The following is a 16,646-nucleotide window of genomic DNA, read 5'->3' as shown; positions in this document are numbered from 1 at the left end:
GACTTTGAATATCTTAGCAAATCATCTCCCCAACCTCACTCTTCACTTTCCTAAGGTGAGCAATCAGTGTTTGCAAAGCCTGCCAATTTGCCGGTCGTTTTATACACAGGCTAACAAAGCGTTCAGGACAGGTTTCTGTCGTTATCAGGAGTTACTATTTACTAGAAATGAATAGATCTTCACTACAGGTAAGCAACTACAAATTGTTGACAGAAAAATCTTCTAATTAAAACAGCAACTCCCTTATAAACATACTATTCATGCTGCCACTCTACCCATTGTTCATGAGCTTTAATTTTGCTGACAACCTTTTGTGTGAAACTTCAAACACGTGAGGTCCACATACATCACATCAGCTACTTCATCAAAAAGCTCAATCGAATTAAACATGGTTCACTCTGCTCTTAACAAATCTCTGCTGGCTTTCCTCAATAAGTCCACTTTGTGCCGAAGTAGTTTCTAAACTGTTCCCAAAGATAAACTGATTGCCTGCTGTTCTGCTTCTCTTTATACAAGGCTGAATAATTTCCAATCCTACGGTCCCCGACACCACTCCTCTCTTCGAGGTGGATTAGAAGAATTGGATCAGTGTCTCATTGGTTTTCAATCTTCCTCTGGTATCCTCAGCTGCATCTGATGCAACTCTGGTGACTTTAGAACTTTAAATATAGCCAGCCATTGCAATAGCTTCTCTGCATCAATTTTAACCCATCCAGTATTTCAAATACCTGCTCTTTTAATACAACTTGGATATTTCTTATTTCTTGGCGAGAGCAGATGACAAATACTCATCAGCCATGCCCTCTGCTTCTATGTGCAAGACTCCTTTTTTTGTCTCAAACATGCGTTATTACCTCTCCTTTTGCTTTTGGATTCCTTTTAATATTGGGTGCCTGAACTCTTTTCTTTTAAAGATAGCCCACTGTGACCTCACTCCAGAGTTCTGTCATTTCTGAGCATGATCTCAGTTACTGCCCCAACATCATACTCCTATAATGGATTACCTGCACCTGGAGCTCACCAAACTAATTTATCACATTGTATTCAAATAGACACACAGTAAATCTGATTTGGATACTAAGGAGTAGCTTAGAATCCCAGTAGTGCAGGCTCGGATCTGGAAGTCACTAACATATGACTTAGGGATGTATGGTCACCAATTCAAGTCTGGTTCCACAAGACAATATACGATATTGAAAAATTTAAGTGGGAAAAATTGGCACAAAAAGCCTAAATTCATGCTGAAACTGCTTAGATATGTTTTTAGATCTGCAACAAATATGAATGTTTTAATTCTTTTAACCCTGAAGAGTTGCACAAAACTAAAAATTACTCTGAAATCAAGAGGATGAGGAATTGGGATCTTTTTTGTTTCTAGAAGTAATACTTGCTGGTGTAAACAGATTGGAACTCATTCAAGTGGAAAGTTGAGGAACCTGCCGAACAGTAGTGAAAATTATAATTTATCATTTCCTCAACAGCTACAGAATGACAACAGCATTGACATCTGGGATATGGGGAAATATCAAGAACAGTTTTAGTACCCCTCTTTACGCTGTTTTGTGAAAAGGATAAGATTAAAAATATAGATTATAGAAACTATGGCAGTACAGTTTTTTTTTAAATGCAGCTATCAATACCAAATGAAAGTTAATCAATCAATCATTTTTATGTGATGCTAAAAAAACAGACTAATATTTAATTCCATGCAAATATAATACTGCATAAAGGAACAAAATGCACTAAAGTTTAGACAGTAAGGCATGTCTCCAATACAAATGTAATTCTTAGAATCATACGGTAAAGAAGCTGCCCCATTGGCTCATTGAGTCCACACCTACAACTGTTCCAAGTCTGCACCAGTCTCACTTTCTAGCAATTGACTCATAGCCTTGAATGTTATGACATTTCAAGTGCTCCTCCAAGTATTTTTAAATGTTGTGAAATTTCTAAAACTTTGTTTTAGAATACTCCTGTGAGGAGCCTTGATACATTTGATCACATTCATGTGATTGATAAATACATTGCTACCATTCAAATTAATCCATTAATTAACTAAACAACTTATTTCGTAACTATCATTTCCTTTTTTGGAGCAAAATTTCCTCTTCCCTTGAAGCAAAGTGCAGGCAGGCCTGGATTGCAAACAGATTTCATCCTAGAGTTCGTTTGCAAGTCCATTTGTACCCAAGTCTGAACACAATGTACGACAATATAAAAAGGAGCCATTCACGAGTGTCATAGAGTTGTACGGCATGGAAACAAACCCCGCAGCCCAACTTGTCCATGCTGACCAGATATCCGAAATTAATCTAATCCCATTTGCCAGCATTTGGCCCAAATCCCTCTAAACCCTTGCTATTCATAAATCCATCCAAACGCTTTTTAAATGCTGTAACTATATCAGCCTCAACCACCTCCTCTGGCAGCTGATTCCATTAACACACTATCCCGTGTGAAAAGGTTGCCCATTAAGTCCCTTTTAAATCCTTCCTTTCTCACTTTAAACCTATGCCCTCTAGTTTTAGATTCCCCTACCCTGGGAAAAATCCTTGGCTGTTCTCCCTAACTGTACCTCTCATGATTTTATAAACTTCTATAAAAGGTCACCCTCAGCCTCCAAAGCTCCAGAGGAAAAAGTCCCAGCCTATTCCGTCTCACCCTATAGTTAATTTTCCTATGTCTTTAAAATTACATGTCTGTATGGGATCACATTTGTAACTGTGAGCATTCACTAGTCAGTCATTCGTAAAATGAGGGAGCCCCTGTACAACAGATTCTGGAAATCCCACTGGAAATACTTAAATCAGAAGAACAAACAGCAACCAAGAAATAAAAATAATGGGCTGATTTTTTTTTGGACTAATTGCAAGTTGCATCACATTTTGTGGAAGGATTCTCGCCATATCTTATGATACACACCTCATTTTCTACCTACCAAGCCACACAAAATCTCACATCCAATTCTAGCCACAACTTACTAGGCACCATTCCTAGAACAACTTGTCACGCAGCAGATATCTGCCAAAAGATTGGCATCCCTTGCAACAGCTTTAAAAGACACACTTGGACAAATGTTGGCAATCAGCCATTACTGTCACCGGTATAGAGGCCGCAAGGCCAAACCACCCACAACACACAGTCCGCATGGCTGACGCTCTCTTATGCATACAACCCTGTTCTTTCACTTTGTCACTGTATAGTCAACAGGCCATAAGAAGAAGGGTCCTGACATGAAGCGTCAAACTTTCCTGCTCAGCCTGCTGTGTTCATTCAGCTTCACACTTTGTTATCTCAGGTCATGTAGTTTACTTGTTCTTAGGTACATCCTCTTTGAAGACCACCCTCCCACCCCTAAGCCCAACCTCCAACCTCTGGGGCCAACGAACATAGAACAGTACAGGTCCTTCGGCCCACGATGTTGTGCCAAACTTATAACCTAATCCTAAGGTCTGTCTAACCTCCACCCCTACCTTGTACTATCGTCCATATGCCTATCTAATAGCTGCTTAAATGCCCCTAATGAGGCTGACTCCACGACCTGGCAATGCATTCCACACCCCTACCAGATCTGCTATCCTCAAAGACAAAATTTCTTTTCTTCACAGACCTAAAATAGTTTACACTTTATTCTGAAGTTATGTCCCCTAGTTCTAGATTCCTCCTATCCAAGCCTTTGGAATTCATTTTTCATCTATCTTAAGAATTTTGACACATCTATCCTGGGCCACCTCCAGTGCCACAATGACGCTATATCCAAACTGGAGGAGCAACATCTCATATTCTGCCTTAGAGGTTTACAGCCCAATAGCCTCAACTGTTTCAAAATCTCCCCGCGCCTCTGGCCTCATCCCATGTCCAACCCTCCTCTCATCCCTGCCTCCTTGACCAGAAACAACCTGTCCATTTTTGCTCCACCTATTCACCCCACCTTCCCACTGACCAATCCCCAGTACCCCCTACCAGCATCCACCCATCACCATCCTACTTACCTTAACCCAGCCCCAACCATTCTCCCACTGTTTACTTCCCAGTTCTGCTGAAGGGTCCCGACCCGAAATGTCGATTTTCCTCTGATGCTGCCTGACCTAATGTGTTCCTCCAGCTCTAGCATCTGTAATTCTTGCTACCTTTAAGTTTCAATGAGGTGACAATAGTGATTGTAATTTGTACGTATTCCACTGGCTGGGAATCCCTTTGGGATGTCCAGAGATTGTGAAAGATTCGATTAATTCAGGCTCTTTCTATTCTAAGCAACTGCTAGACAAGAGGAGGAACAGGAAAAAGAAAATCATACAGCTCATCTAGATATTCAATATGATCATGGCTAATCCTGGGAGTTCAACTCCATTTTTCCACCCGCGCTCCAAATCTGCTGGTTCTCCAAGACCCTAAAAATCTGTTCAGCCTTCAACATTCAACAATCCACCAGTCTCAGAGTCAGAGAATTTTAAAGATTCACAACTCAATGGTGAAATTTCTGTATTTCAGTCCCAAACGGTTGGTCCCTTATCCTGAAACCTGCCTCCTTGTTCTGAATTACACACCCAGAGGAAATAAAGTCTCAATATTAAGTCTTAACATAATCTTGAAGATTTCGTTGACAATCTTCTCATTCTACCAAACCTCCAAAACAAAAACAGATCCAATTTATTCAGTTTATCATAGGACAACTCTCACATTGCTAAAAGCAATCTAGTCAACCTTTGCTGTACCTTAAATTGCACACAGTATTTCAACAGGATCTCACCGAAGTGCCATACAATTGAAGCAAGACTTATTTTGGGCACAGTTTTTCTGTGTGCCTACCTTTCCCATGGTGCAACAAATAACCTTCTCATAGATTATGTCAGACCTTAGAAGGCAATAGGAGTTCCAGTCTAATAGTGGTTTTTCTATTTGGTGCTGTTTATATTCACATTCTGATGGTCCAGTCTCTTTGTGTTAGCTTCCTAACAAATTATGGTATCCTTATCATGTAGCAGATTTATAGACTCACAGGAAGATGGGTGTATGATCCTGCAACTAGGGTGGGACTACAAATTTAGTATAAAAGTTTGGAACCAGCTCAAGAAAGCCTGACACCCAAAACCATGCCAATAATGAATTATTCTTAAATTGGTCACCTGTCCACATGTATCACTTGAAGTTACTGTTCAAATGTTAGGTAAAAATGTAATTTGTAAGAAGAAGTCAATTAAATTAGGAATTCTAAATATTGTACATTTGAAAGTGTGATTTTGAAGTTGCATTTATAGGATATTTGTTTCAGAAGAATCAAGCATCATCCTGAATTCGCCTTGCCAACCAGCTAATATTCCAATACTATTATGTAACTATTGCCTGAACGCAAAGCACTGAGCGGATCTGGGTACCTTAAGGAAGGATATACTGGCTTTGCAGGGAGTACAATGTAGGTTTACAAGCGTGATATCTGGAATTCAGGGTTGTTTATGAGGAGGAATTATACAAATTAGGTCCATTTTCTCTAGAATTTAGAAGTCCACGATCAAAGTCTTCAAGATATTAACATGAAATCACAGAGTACATAAAGACAAATTATTTCCTCTGGTTAGGGATTCTAGAACTAGGGGCTATAGTGTGAAAATTGGGGGCAGACTGTACAGGAAAAACATTGATAAGCATTTCTATGTAAGAAAAGTCGAAGATGTCTGGAACTCCCTTCCACAAAAGGCATTCGATGCTAGGTTAGTTGTTTGTTTTAAATCTGAGATAGATAATTTTCTTGTAAGTAAAGGTATCACAAGAGAGAGAGAAAAAAAGTGGATGCTAGAAATCAGAAACAAAAACAAGGTTTCTGGAAAAACTCAGCAGGTCTGGAAGTATCTATGAAGAAAAAGCAACGTTAATATTTGAACTTGAAGAACGGTCACTGGAGCCGAACTGTTAATTCTGCTTTCTCTCTACAGACGCTACAAGACCTATAAGCTATCAAGTGATATTGGGCCAAAAGCAAGTATACAGAGTAAGGCCAGAGTTCAGCTATGATCTCACTGAAAGGCAGAACGGCCTACTCCTGTTCCTATGTTCAAGATGCAGTTCAGCTTTAACATGGAAAACATTGCTTTCAAAGTGGTTGGGGATGTGCATTCAATATTGTAACATGCTGATTTCTTGACTTTTGATATCATTAATGTGAGCACTTAAACACAATCAGGGATGTTTACACTATGAATGGTAACTGTTTGAGCTACTGCGCCTATCCTGCTCTTTGTTAGAGGAAAAATCTAGTTCTACTGCTTTCTTTACAGTGATGAAAATATTTACGTAAATTTCCCATAAAAGATATAAATGATCTCCACCTCATGCTTCTGGTAGCCCAGCATTCCATTCTCCAAAAAACTCAACAGATGCCACAGTTTCTCAGTCACTTCCTTGTTTGGTTTATGCATGGGAACAAAGTAAGTATAAACCTGGTCTCCTCTTAAAAAGGGTCCTAACTAGATAGATATGGAAATCTAAGTTGCAGCTTGCGGAGACTCCTGAATTATACTGGTATCGTGGACTGAGATGGGACACAACTAAATGGAAATAATTTGATCCAATACTCACCAAGTGGGCACACGCAATAACTTCATGGTGATAAAAATCAAAGTCTTTCTTTGGAGTAGACCTACTTATAATGTTAAATCCTAAATATTAAAATCCTCAGAAATCCAATTCCATCAACTAGATACTTTCATAGTTTCATTTAAGTGTAAAGTCCTAAACTTAGTCATTCTAAGATATTGCAGAATGCAAATCTAAATTTGAGGGAAGAAGCCTCCTTGAGATGTATCAAAAATGATGGAAATGTCACTGCACTCGTTTATCTGTTATAAACTGTCATCGGGAGCTGTGACCAAGTGAACATGTCTACATGCTTTACAGCATCTTGACATGTGCCTAAAGAGGGTTGTACGAGGAAGATGTAGGCTAAGTGACAGCTGCATCTGGTTGTGGATATTTACTATGCAAAATATCCTACTCTCAAGCGCATGCCAATTCCAGTCTGTGCTCTGTGCATTCCTTGGGCTACAAGGTGATTCAGACTAAAACTAGTGACAATTACTATTGAATATTTAAAATATTATCTTTTCATTGCTTGCTGCCACCTAACTTATTCTATCATCTTGTAATATTTAGTGTCTAGAAGTGATGGGTTTCCCCCCCCCACCTTCATAAATAAAGCATTGTCTAACCATTCATATTGTCATTACTCTACAAGTAAACCAGTTAATTTATCTGGAGATAATTCTAAAGAAATTTAGAATGTTGCAGCTTGCCTCTCATCAGATTCCAAGTCCCAGGAATATATTTGAAAGGCTGCCACCCTTTTAACTTTGAAACTCCTACTCCTGCACAAGCCAAGTTCTTCACAAACTCCAAATGCACAGCTCCTTTCATAACCACAAGGAAAGAGCATTTCCATAATGACACCATGAACTACAATTTTCTTTGTATAAAGTTAGCATTCTAATTTAGGGTCCGTCCAGTAAAGAAGCAGCCTCCCAAAGGACAACCATTTTCAAAACCTCCAATGGCATAAAATTGATTATTCCCAGAGTTAAGCATTTAAAGTAACAGGAACTCCTCAAGCACACAAATACCTTCAGGAAAGTAAATTATTATTAGCTTGATATTAATATATGCTACTTAGTGAATCTAGGATTAGACTAACGTCTCTTGCTGATTCCCATTCCCTGCAACGTTTCAGAATCAAACAATTTCAATTCAGGCCTTTAAGCATAGTAGTCAAAACTTACGCAATAGCACGACAAGGAAAACTATGGCTTTGTTTACAGAAGTGATTTAAAAAGCTAGTGTGGAGGTATGCAATAAAACAGATGTGAACAGTCTTTTGTTTTGTGACAAATGTAATTGGACTGAAAGAGGTCTTTCAATGTGCACTAGTACATATTGCAAATTGGAACTATGTACAAAAGTCTACAAACAGGCTTGGGATTTATATTGCACTTTTGCTTGTATATATTGCACTTTTGATTGTATAGAAATAAGTAGATAAAAAATTATATATTGTCAAAGTCTGTCTAGCTTCCAGAACTGTACTTTACAGAAGAAAATCAAGTCTGGGAATAGCAGCACATCCCTCACCTTCCTGGACCTCTCAGTCTCCATCTCAGGCAACCAGCTTGTAACTGATGTCCATTTCAAGCCCACCGACTCCCACAGCTACCTAGAATACACCTCCTCCCACCCACCCTCCTGCAAAAATTCCATCCCCTATTCCCAATTCCTCCGCCTCCGCCGCATCTGCTCCCACGATAAGACATTCCACTCCCGCACATCCCAGATGTCCAAGTTCTTTAAGGACCGCAACTTTCCCCCCACGGTGATTGAGAACGCCCTTGACCGCGTCTCCCGCATTTCCCGCGACACATCCCTCACACCCCGCCCCCGCCACAACCGCCCCAAGAGGATCCCCCTCGTTCTCACACACCACCCTACCAACCTCCGGATACAACGCATTATCCTCCGACACTTCCGCCATTTACAATCCGACCCCACCACCCAAGACATTTTTCCATCCCCTCCCCTGTCTGCTTTCCGGAGAGACCACTCTCTCCGTGACTCCCTTGTTCGCTCCACACTGCCCTCCAACCCCACCACACCCGGCACCTTCCCCTGCAACCGCAGGAAATGCTACACTTGTCCCCACACCTCCTCCCTCACCCCCATCCCAGGCCCCAAGATGACATTCCACATTAAGCAGAGGTTCACCTGCACATCTGCCAATGTGGTATACTGCATCCACTGTACCCGGTGCGGCTTCCTCCACATTGGAGAAACCAAGCGGAGGCTTGGGGACCGCTTTGCAGAACACCTCCGCTCAGTTCGCAACAAACAACTGCACCTCCCAGTCGCAAACCATTTCCACTCCCCCTCCCATTCTCTTGATGACATGTCCATCATGGGCCTCCTGCACTGCCACAATGATGCCACCCGAAGGTTGCAGGAACAGCAACTCATATTCCGCCTGGGAACCCTGCAGCCATATGGTATCAATGTGGACTTCACCAGTTTCAAAATCTCCCCTTCCCCCACTGCATCCCTAAACCAGCCCAGTTCATCCCCTCCCCCCACTGCACCACACAACCAGCCCAGCTCTTCCCCCCCCACCCACTGCATCCCAAAACCAGTCCAACCTGTCTCTGCCTCCCTAACCGGTTCTTCCTCTCACCCATCCCTTCCTCCCACCCCAAGCCGCACCCCCAGCTACCTACTAACCTCATCCCACCTCCTTGACCTGTCCGTCTTCCCTGGACTGACCTATCCCCTCCCTACCTCCCCACCTACACCCTCTCCACCTATCTTCTTTACTCTCCATCTTCGGTCCGCCTCCCCCTCTCTCCCTATTTATTCCAGTTCCCTCCCCCCATCCCCCTCTCTGATGAAGGGTCTAGGCCCGAAACATCAGCTTTTGTGCTCCTGAGATGCTGCTTGGCCTGCTGTGTTCATCCAGCCTCACATTTTATTATCTGGGAATAGCTGGTCATTGATTCTATAAATGATTCAATAGATACTAAGAGTTATGCAGCACAGAAACAGACCCTTTGGTCCAACTTGTCCATGCTGACCAGACATTGTAAACAGATCTAGTTCCATTTGGCCCATATCACTAAATTTTTGTTGTTCATGTACCTATCCAGTTGCCTTTTAAATGTTGTAGTTGTACCCACCTCCACCACTTCCTCTGGCAGCTCGTTCTATACACGCACCACCTTCTACGTGAAGAAGTTACACCTCAGGTCCCTTTTAAGTCTTTCCTCTCTCACCTTAAACCTATGCCCTCTAGTTTTGTACTCCCCTACCCTTTTTTCAGGAAAAAAAAGACAGATCTTGGCTAATCACCCTGTCCATGCCCCTCGTGATCTTATAAACCTCTAAGAAGGTCGTGCCTCAGCCTCCAACCCTTCAGGAAAAACAATCTCAGCCTTTCAGGCCCTCCCTATAGCTTAAACCCTGCAATCCTGGCAACATTAATTTAAATCTTTTTGAACCCTTTCAACCTCAACATCATCCTTCCTTTAGCAGGGAGACCAGAATTAACAGTAGTCCAAAAACGGCCTAACCAATGTTCTGTACAGCCACATGACATCCTAACTCCTATACTCAGTGCACCATGAGTTTGCGAGAGATTCTGGACACATACTGAACAAAAGTGTTTTCAGGGAACCCTGGGGTAAAGGAAAGAGTTGAAATTAAAATACAGCTGAAGCTGAAGGCTTGTCCGAGGAGTCCAAAAGAGTGTCCGGTACCATATGCCATCTGGTCTAAAGTGGAAGCATAACTGGAAAGGCATGTGAATCTGGGAGCATTGGGACCAGTGGGACCGGTAACCATTGGTGAATCATCCATGCCAAATCATTCTTGTCTTAAACACAGGTAGTGTATTGAGGGACAAAAAAAAAAGTTGCTGGAAAAGCTTAGCAGTTCTGGCACCATCTGCGGAGGAGAAAACAGAGTTAGCGTTTCGGGTCCGGTGACCCTTCCTCAGAACGTAGTGTATTAAGGATCTGTGGTGACTTTCAGGTCAAGTCACTGGGTGCGGATCAATACCGATAGAGGGGTCTTTCCAACTACAAGCAACTGTCTTTGACATCATATCAGTGCAGCTCTATTCCAGAGTGTCACGGACCAAACTAAGTGGATTGCCAGGATCCCAGGATTATCTGGACAATATTGCGGTCAGAGTCTCTCCGAAGAGAAGCTTTGGAGAAACCTCAAAAGGAAGACTAAAAAGGTTCCAGGAGCACAGCCTACAAATAAGGGAGAAATGTGGGTATTTTAGGGACTCCACTGGACCACGTATAGTCCTTTGCAATCGATTACATGACACCAAGAATATGGAGGCTATTAGGAAGGTCCCTAGAAGAGAGAATGTGTCTCAACTGAGATTGTTCTTGGGGCTTGTCAATTATTATGGCAAGTCTGTCTCGAATCTGGCAACTGTGCTAAAACCCATCAAATGCTGAGAAAAGGGTGGCCATGGAAATGGACCCTGGTAATATGAGAAGGCTTACAGGAAGGTGGAGCAAGCCTGAGGAATGTTAACTGATTTTGATCTGAAGTTACCAATACACTTTTTGGGATTGGTGCTGCACATGGCGTCATACATCTTATTGAATGGAGGGGAAAGGTCTATCGCATTCACATTGAGGTCACAAACAAAATCAGAGGAGAATTATGCCAAACTTGAAAAAGGAAGGTTGGGCATCGTTTTTGGCATTAAGTTCACCCATTTCCTTTATGGCAGGCACTCCATACTGCTGACAAACCACAGGCAGCTAACCTCCATTTTTGATTTGTATATGGAGATACCTTGAATGGCAGCAGCATACCTGCAGAGATGGGCACTGACTTGGTCAGCCTATTCATAGGAAATCAGATACTGATGAGCAAAGGAAACACAGCAAAGCAGATGTCTTGGCAAGGCTACCGCTACCAGAAAGCATAGATGCTTCTGATTGGGACCTGAAAATTAAGGCTGTATCGCATCTATTTTCAAGTATACACCGTGCATTCACATTTGTGAACTTGCGTGTCCAGGCTAAGCAAGCTCGACCAGTGATCTTACTGGTTGCTCAACTCCTTATACAAAAACAGGGCCCCTCAAAGTAAAATAACTTCATATCAAAAGCAGATTTTTGCTACTGACTTTTTAAGCACCACAGAAGTTTACAATTGTTTTCAACTGACAGCAAAATAGGTTAAGATTCAGAATGCAACATGCATAGTAAGCAAACCTTTAGATCCATGTTAATTGTTTTATGTAACAAGTTATTTGAGAAGCAATCCAACTTACAAAACAAGAAAAATAAATACTAAACAAATTAAAAATGTCAGGATAGTAGTAGCGGTGGACATGGTGGTTATAAATTTCAATTCTTTAGGGGCACTTTTGATATAGCAACTTTCAAATATTCAATTTATCACAACTGTCACAAAAAGAATTCATTCACAGGATGCGAGCAACACAGACCAGTTATTTGTTGTTCCTTCTTGATTGCCCTTGAGAAGGCAGCAGTGGGCCATTTACTTGAAAGACAGCAGACCGTTTGGGATTGTTGGAAGGGAGTTCCAAGATATAATACAATAATTAATGTAATGCTTTGAATTTCCCCCACTGTATTCCAGTTCAGGAGCCTACATAATCTAAAACCAAACTGTACACTACAGTGACTATGTAAATTTCAGAGTGCCCATTCTTAAGCAAAATACTTCAGGAAGTGCAAGTCTAAAACAAAAAGAGAAGATGTTGGAAACTGTCAGCAGATCCAACAGCTCTGACAAAAGGCCATCACGCTGAAACCTTTATTTTGCTGAAACCTTATTTCTCTCTCCACACATGCTGAGACACCTAAATATTGCCAACATTTCTGGTTCCAGATTAGGCAAGTAATCATTAAGTTTTGACGGTACAGTCGCACAAAATCCTGTAGGGAAATAGAGGCTCACTTCATTTTTCTTTACAAAAAATCTTATGGCTGTATTTCATGTACAAGTAACTGGGTTACCAAAATTATGATTCATCAGGAAAAGGGAAGAACTGAATGACAAATACTGGCAGAATTCATTTCTAAGAACTTCTACAATTAAAATACACTTTTAACATCACTGCACTTACCATTTGCTCCAGGTCTTGCAAACTCTCATACAGATGCACAGATCCTTATGGCTGAGGTACCTGAATACTGCCAGCCACACTTCCCGTTGCATCACATGTGCTGAGCCACCAGCCAATGGTAAAGAATCAGGCTCAGGACTATCGGGTGGTGGTCGCACCACATGCCGCTCCATTTGAAATGGCTTAGGAGGAGACTGCACAGAAAGTTTGCTTAGTATCTGAGGACGAGGCAAACCGCCTAGAACTTTGTGGCAAAGTTGACTGGATGGTCCATTTTTCTTCTGCAGTGAAACATCCACTGTCCTAAAGGAGTTTTTTTTCATATTCTCCCCTCTCAGGGAATAATAGTTATTTTCTCTATCCTTTGAGGCCAAAAGCGAATTTGTTTTTACACTTTTTGCATTTTCTACATCATCTTCCTCCTCTTCATCATCTTCCTCACTAAAAATATCATTAGAAAGCCTTCTGAGCTTGGACCTTTGGTTATCAGCCTTTGCATTTGACCTTGGACTAGATCCATCACTGCTTCCTGTTGATCTCTCCAAGCTGGATTCTGATCCAGAACTTGAATTGGAGTCAGAATCAGAACTAGAGCTAGAGCTGGTTGCTTCGTTTCGGTTGACACGTTTCATCATTTGCCGTATCCGTTCTATTCTCTCTGCGTCTTCTGATTTTTCATGATTTGCTTTAGTGCATTCTTCAGAATTTGGAGTTGTTTTGCGTTTCTAAAGAACAAAAAATCAAACTAAACAGTTAAAAAGTTAAAAACCCTCAAAATGCTAAATTTCAAAAATCTGCAATGTCAAAATGTTTTAATTGTTACAGTAAGCTTCAAATGATAAAATGGTTAATTACTTTCCATTGTCAAAGAAATTAATGCTTCCACTTAATTTTCATTTACCTAAAAGAGGGCCAAACAAGAGGCAGGGCCTTGAAAAATCTGGCTCCTACTTTTGATTAAAGATCATAAATTTAGAGTTTGAAATAAGTGAAGCTACGGTGAATTTTGTTTAATCTATTATTTTTTGAAATGTGAAATTGTTTCCAAAGTAATGTTGACAAATGGAAATTAATAAGAGAGTAAAAAGCATCACTTCCCTTCTGGCTTTATTCTGTTCCAAATGAAGTTACTGCTCTTATATAAAATGTTTTAAAAACCTCTGTGAGTAATGAACTCTAGAATGCAGTAACCAGACAAATGTAGCAACCACTTGACCCATAGCATGCAAGTCCAGCAGTAAAGCTCATTGGTGGGGCTGGAAATGGAAGGAAAGTTACGCAAAACATCAATTGAATTCAGCTATCTTTCAAACGCACTATGAAGTCATTAGTGTCTCAACCAAAGGATGGGTCTCAGAATGCAACTGTGTAGCTGCATTATTTATATTAAAAGATCAGCTAAATTTCTTTCTCAAGAGTTGGACTCAGGCTTCAACTCATTTTTGCCACAGAAGCAACATCAAGATAAATACAACACAAAACACTTTCAAGAAGATCTGGTCCCCTTCACAAAAGTAAAAAACAATTTTAAAATGAGAGCGTTTACGCAATTTCATTAGATATCAAAACTAAAATAACACAATTAAAAAAGTCTGCGATAATGAACAAATTGTCAGGCAAGAAAAGAGGAGACAGACCATGATTTCCTTCTCTCTATTAGAAAATCTGCAGCATTGTACAAAATGATGCCGTTTCACTTTCTACAGTTAATCTAAGCAAATACAGGTCGGGTCTTGAATTTTAGCTTCTGGACTAAATGAGGATGAACGGTAAGTGAAACTGATAGTCAACTAAACAGATTTACAAGCCATTTCACCAAAACTGTACAATAATCAAGTAGGGCCTATGAATTTGATGATTGTGCAAGTGTAATGCTGTCCTGAACAATATAGCATCTGGTATTTTATTTAACACTAACCAAACTTTCAATCACAAAATATTGCATGATGACTATTGAACATTCAGAACGGTCTCTTCCTCAGTCATGGCATACAAGGAACAGGAAAAGTGCTCTTAAGAAAACATTTGGGACTGTCAGCTCGCACTTAAATGCATTATATACATGCCTAACCTTAGGCAAAGCAAAATAAAAAATGATTATTTAATCAAAGTGATCTTTAATATCTTGCTATAAAAGTAAAACTAATAGAAAATGCTGCAGACAGTCAGCAAGTCAGGCAGCATCTCTGAAGAGGTGGTAGTAAAATAGCCAGTTCTGGTCAAAATGGGAATAATTGGGGCTTAGTAGTAACAGTCTCACCTCTGAATCAACTGCAAGTTCAAGTCCTACTCAAGCCTGAAATCTGGGTTGGAACTTAATGCAGTATTGATGGAGTGCTGCACTGTCAGAATCTTTAGATAATATCACAACATATCACAAATGTGATATCACAAAACATATCACAAATCTCATGGAGCCATTTTTGAAGAAAACTTTGACAGTTATTCTAAGGCAAAGTTCTTCCCTCTCAAGCAACATCACACGGAGAATATCTGGTCATCATGTACCATTTGGGACTCGAAGTCCCAAAAGTTGTGGACACTAATTTATGTACTTTTCTATTGATGAAACAATAACCTGATTCTTTACTCAGCGATCAATTGTTTCCAATAACTGTTTTTGTTTTATATTTATCTATTTTGCTCACAAATGATTTCAAATGTTGGCACTACAGAATGACAGAAAGATGATTTAAATTTGCCTTTTCTTGTTAAATAGACGTTGCTTTATAGCATCCAAAAAATTACTGCAAAAGCAAAATATGTAAGTGATTATAAAATGCTACAGCAGCCTTGTCTGGGAATAGAATTTTGGTTCAATTAATATTGTGCTTGGGGCCAAAAAAATCTAAATGCAGAGACAGCATAAACTATAAATTCATAGTTCTACAGATTAAGATCGCCAAGTGAGCACTCAAGTAACTGATTGAGCACAAAATAAAGCAAATTACAGAGAGTTTAAGCTACCTTCTCTGGAAAGCTGAATTTGAAAGTCGCAATTGAGGATAATTTTTTTTAAGACCATTATGTCAGAAACAATGTATTTTAAAGGCATAACAGATATCAATACTTACTTCAGCAACCACAATACATGAGCAGATATCAGTAAGGAAAATAGAGATTTCTATTGTACTGTCCACAGCCATTGGATATCTCAAAGACTTGCAGCCAATTAAGCAGCTCCAAGATATAGTCATTTGTATAACTTACAGAATACGGCAGCCAATTTACATAGACCAAACGCACACAAACAACAATATGATAATGACTACATACACAGTTTGTGATGTTGATTGAGGAATAAATCTTGGTCAGGAGACCAGGATAACATTTGCCTTTGGAAGAGTAACATGAGGCTGTTTAATCCATCCAAGTCCAGACAAATTAGACCACAGTTTAACATCTCATCTGAAAGACAGCACCTCCTAGAATGTAGTACTCCGTCAGTAGTTGACTGTAGCATTAACCTTATTATTTTATGCTCAAGCCTTAGAGTGGGGTTTCAGTCCAGAACCTTGTAACTCAGAGGCAAGAGTGAGTTCAACTAAGCTTCCAAAGACACAATCGTACAATCCCCATTTGGCCAACAAGTCTACATGGACTCTCTTGAACAGCATTCTGCCCAGACTTACACCCCCACCCCCCCAACTGTATCCCTATATTTCCCATAGCTAACCCACATACCTACACATCCCTGGGCATTACAGGCAATTTAGCATGGCTAATCCACCTAGCTTGCACTTTATTGGGCTGTCCATACAGTCACTAGGGGTTGGAATTGAACCTGGGTCCCTGGCGCTGTGAGGCAGCAGTGCTAACCACTGAGCCACCGTGCCATCCGAACAATGCTCAATAACAGCCATGACCTTGTTAATCAATGGCAGCTACAGTAAAATTAATTAGCCATCTTTGTTGCAAGCCAACACTTAGATAACAAAGTTGAATACATTGACTCAACATTCATTATTTAAAATATGAAGAGTCATTTTAGACAGCA

At 40.4% G+C, this 16,646-nt stretch overlaps 1 protein-coding gene across 2 annotated transcripts in view; it reads right to left on the bottom strand.

Moving 5' to 3' along the window:
- LOC125464407 (lysine-specific demethylase 2B-like) overlaps window positions 1–16,646 on the bottom strand; it is a 153,048-nt gene that overhangs the window by 49,652 nt on the left and 86,750 nt on the right. For both annotated transcript variants that reach the window (XM_059655238.1, XM_059655239.1), the window contains exon 7: window positions 12,650–13,374. In XM_059655238.1, the coding sequence (XP_059511221.1) occupies window positions 12,650–13,374 (725 nt within the window). The remainder of the gene's footprint in view (window positions 1–12,649; window positions 13,375–16,646) is intronic.

The sequence above is a fragment of the Stegostoma tigrinum genome, chromosome 27 (assembly GCF_030684315.1).
Source record: "Stegostoma tigrinum isolate sSteTig4 chromosome 27, sSteTig4.hap1, whole genome shotgun sequence".
NCBI classification, from domain to species: domain Eukaryota; kingdom Metazoa; phylum Chordata; class Chondrichthyes; order Orectolobiformes; family Stegostomatidae; genus Stegostoma; species Stegostoma tigrinum.
The sequence above is the reverse complement of the archived record's forward strand: the minus strand, read 5'-3'. Positions and strand labels throughout refer to the sequence as shown.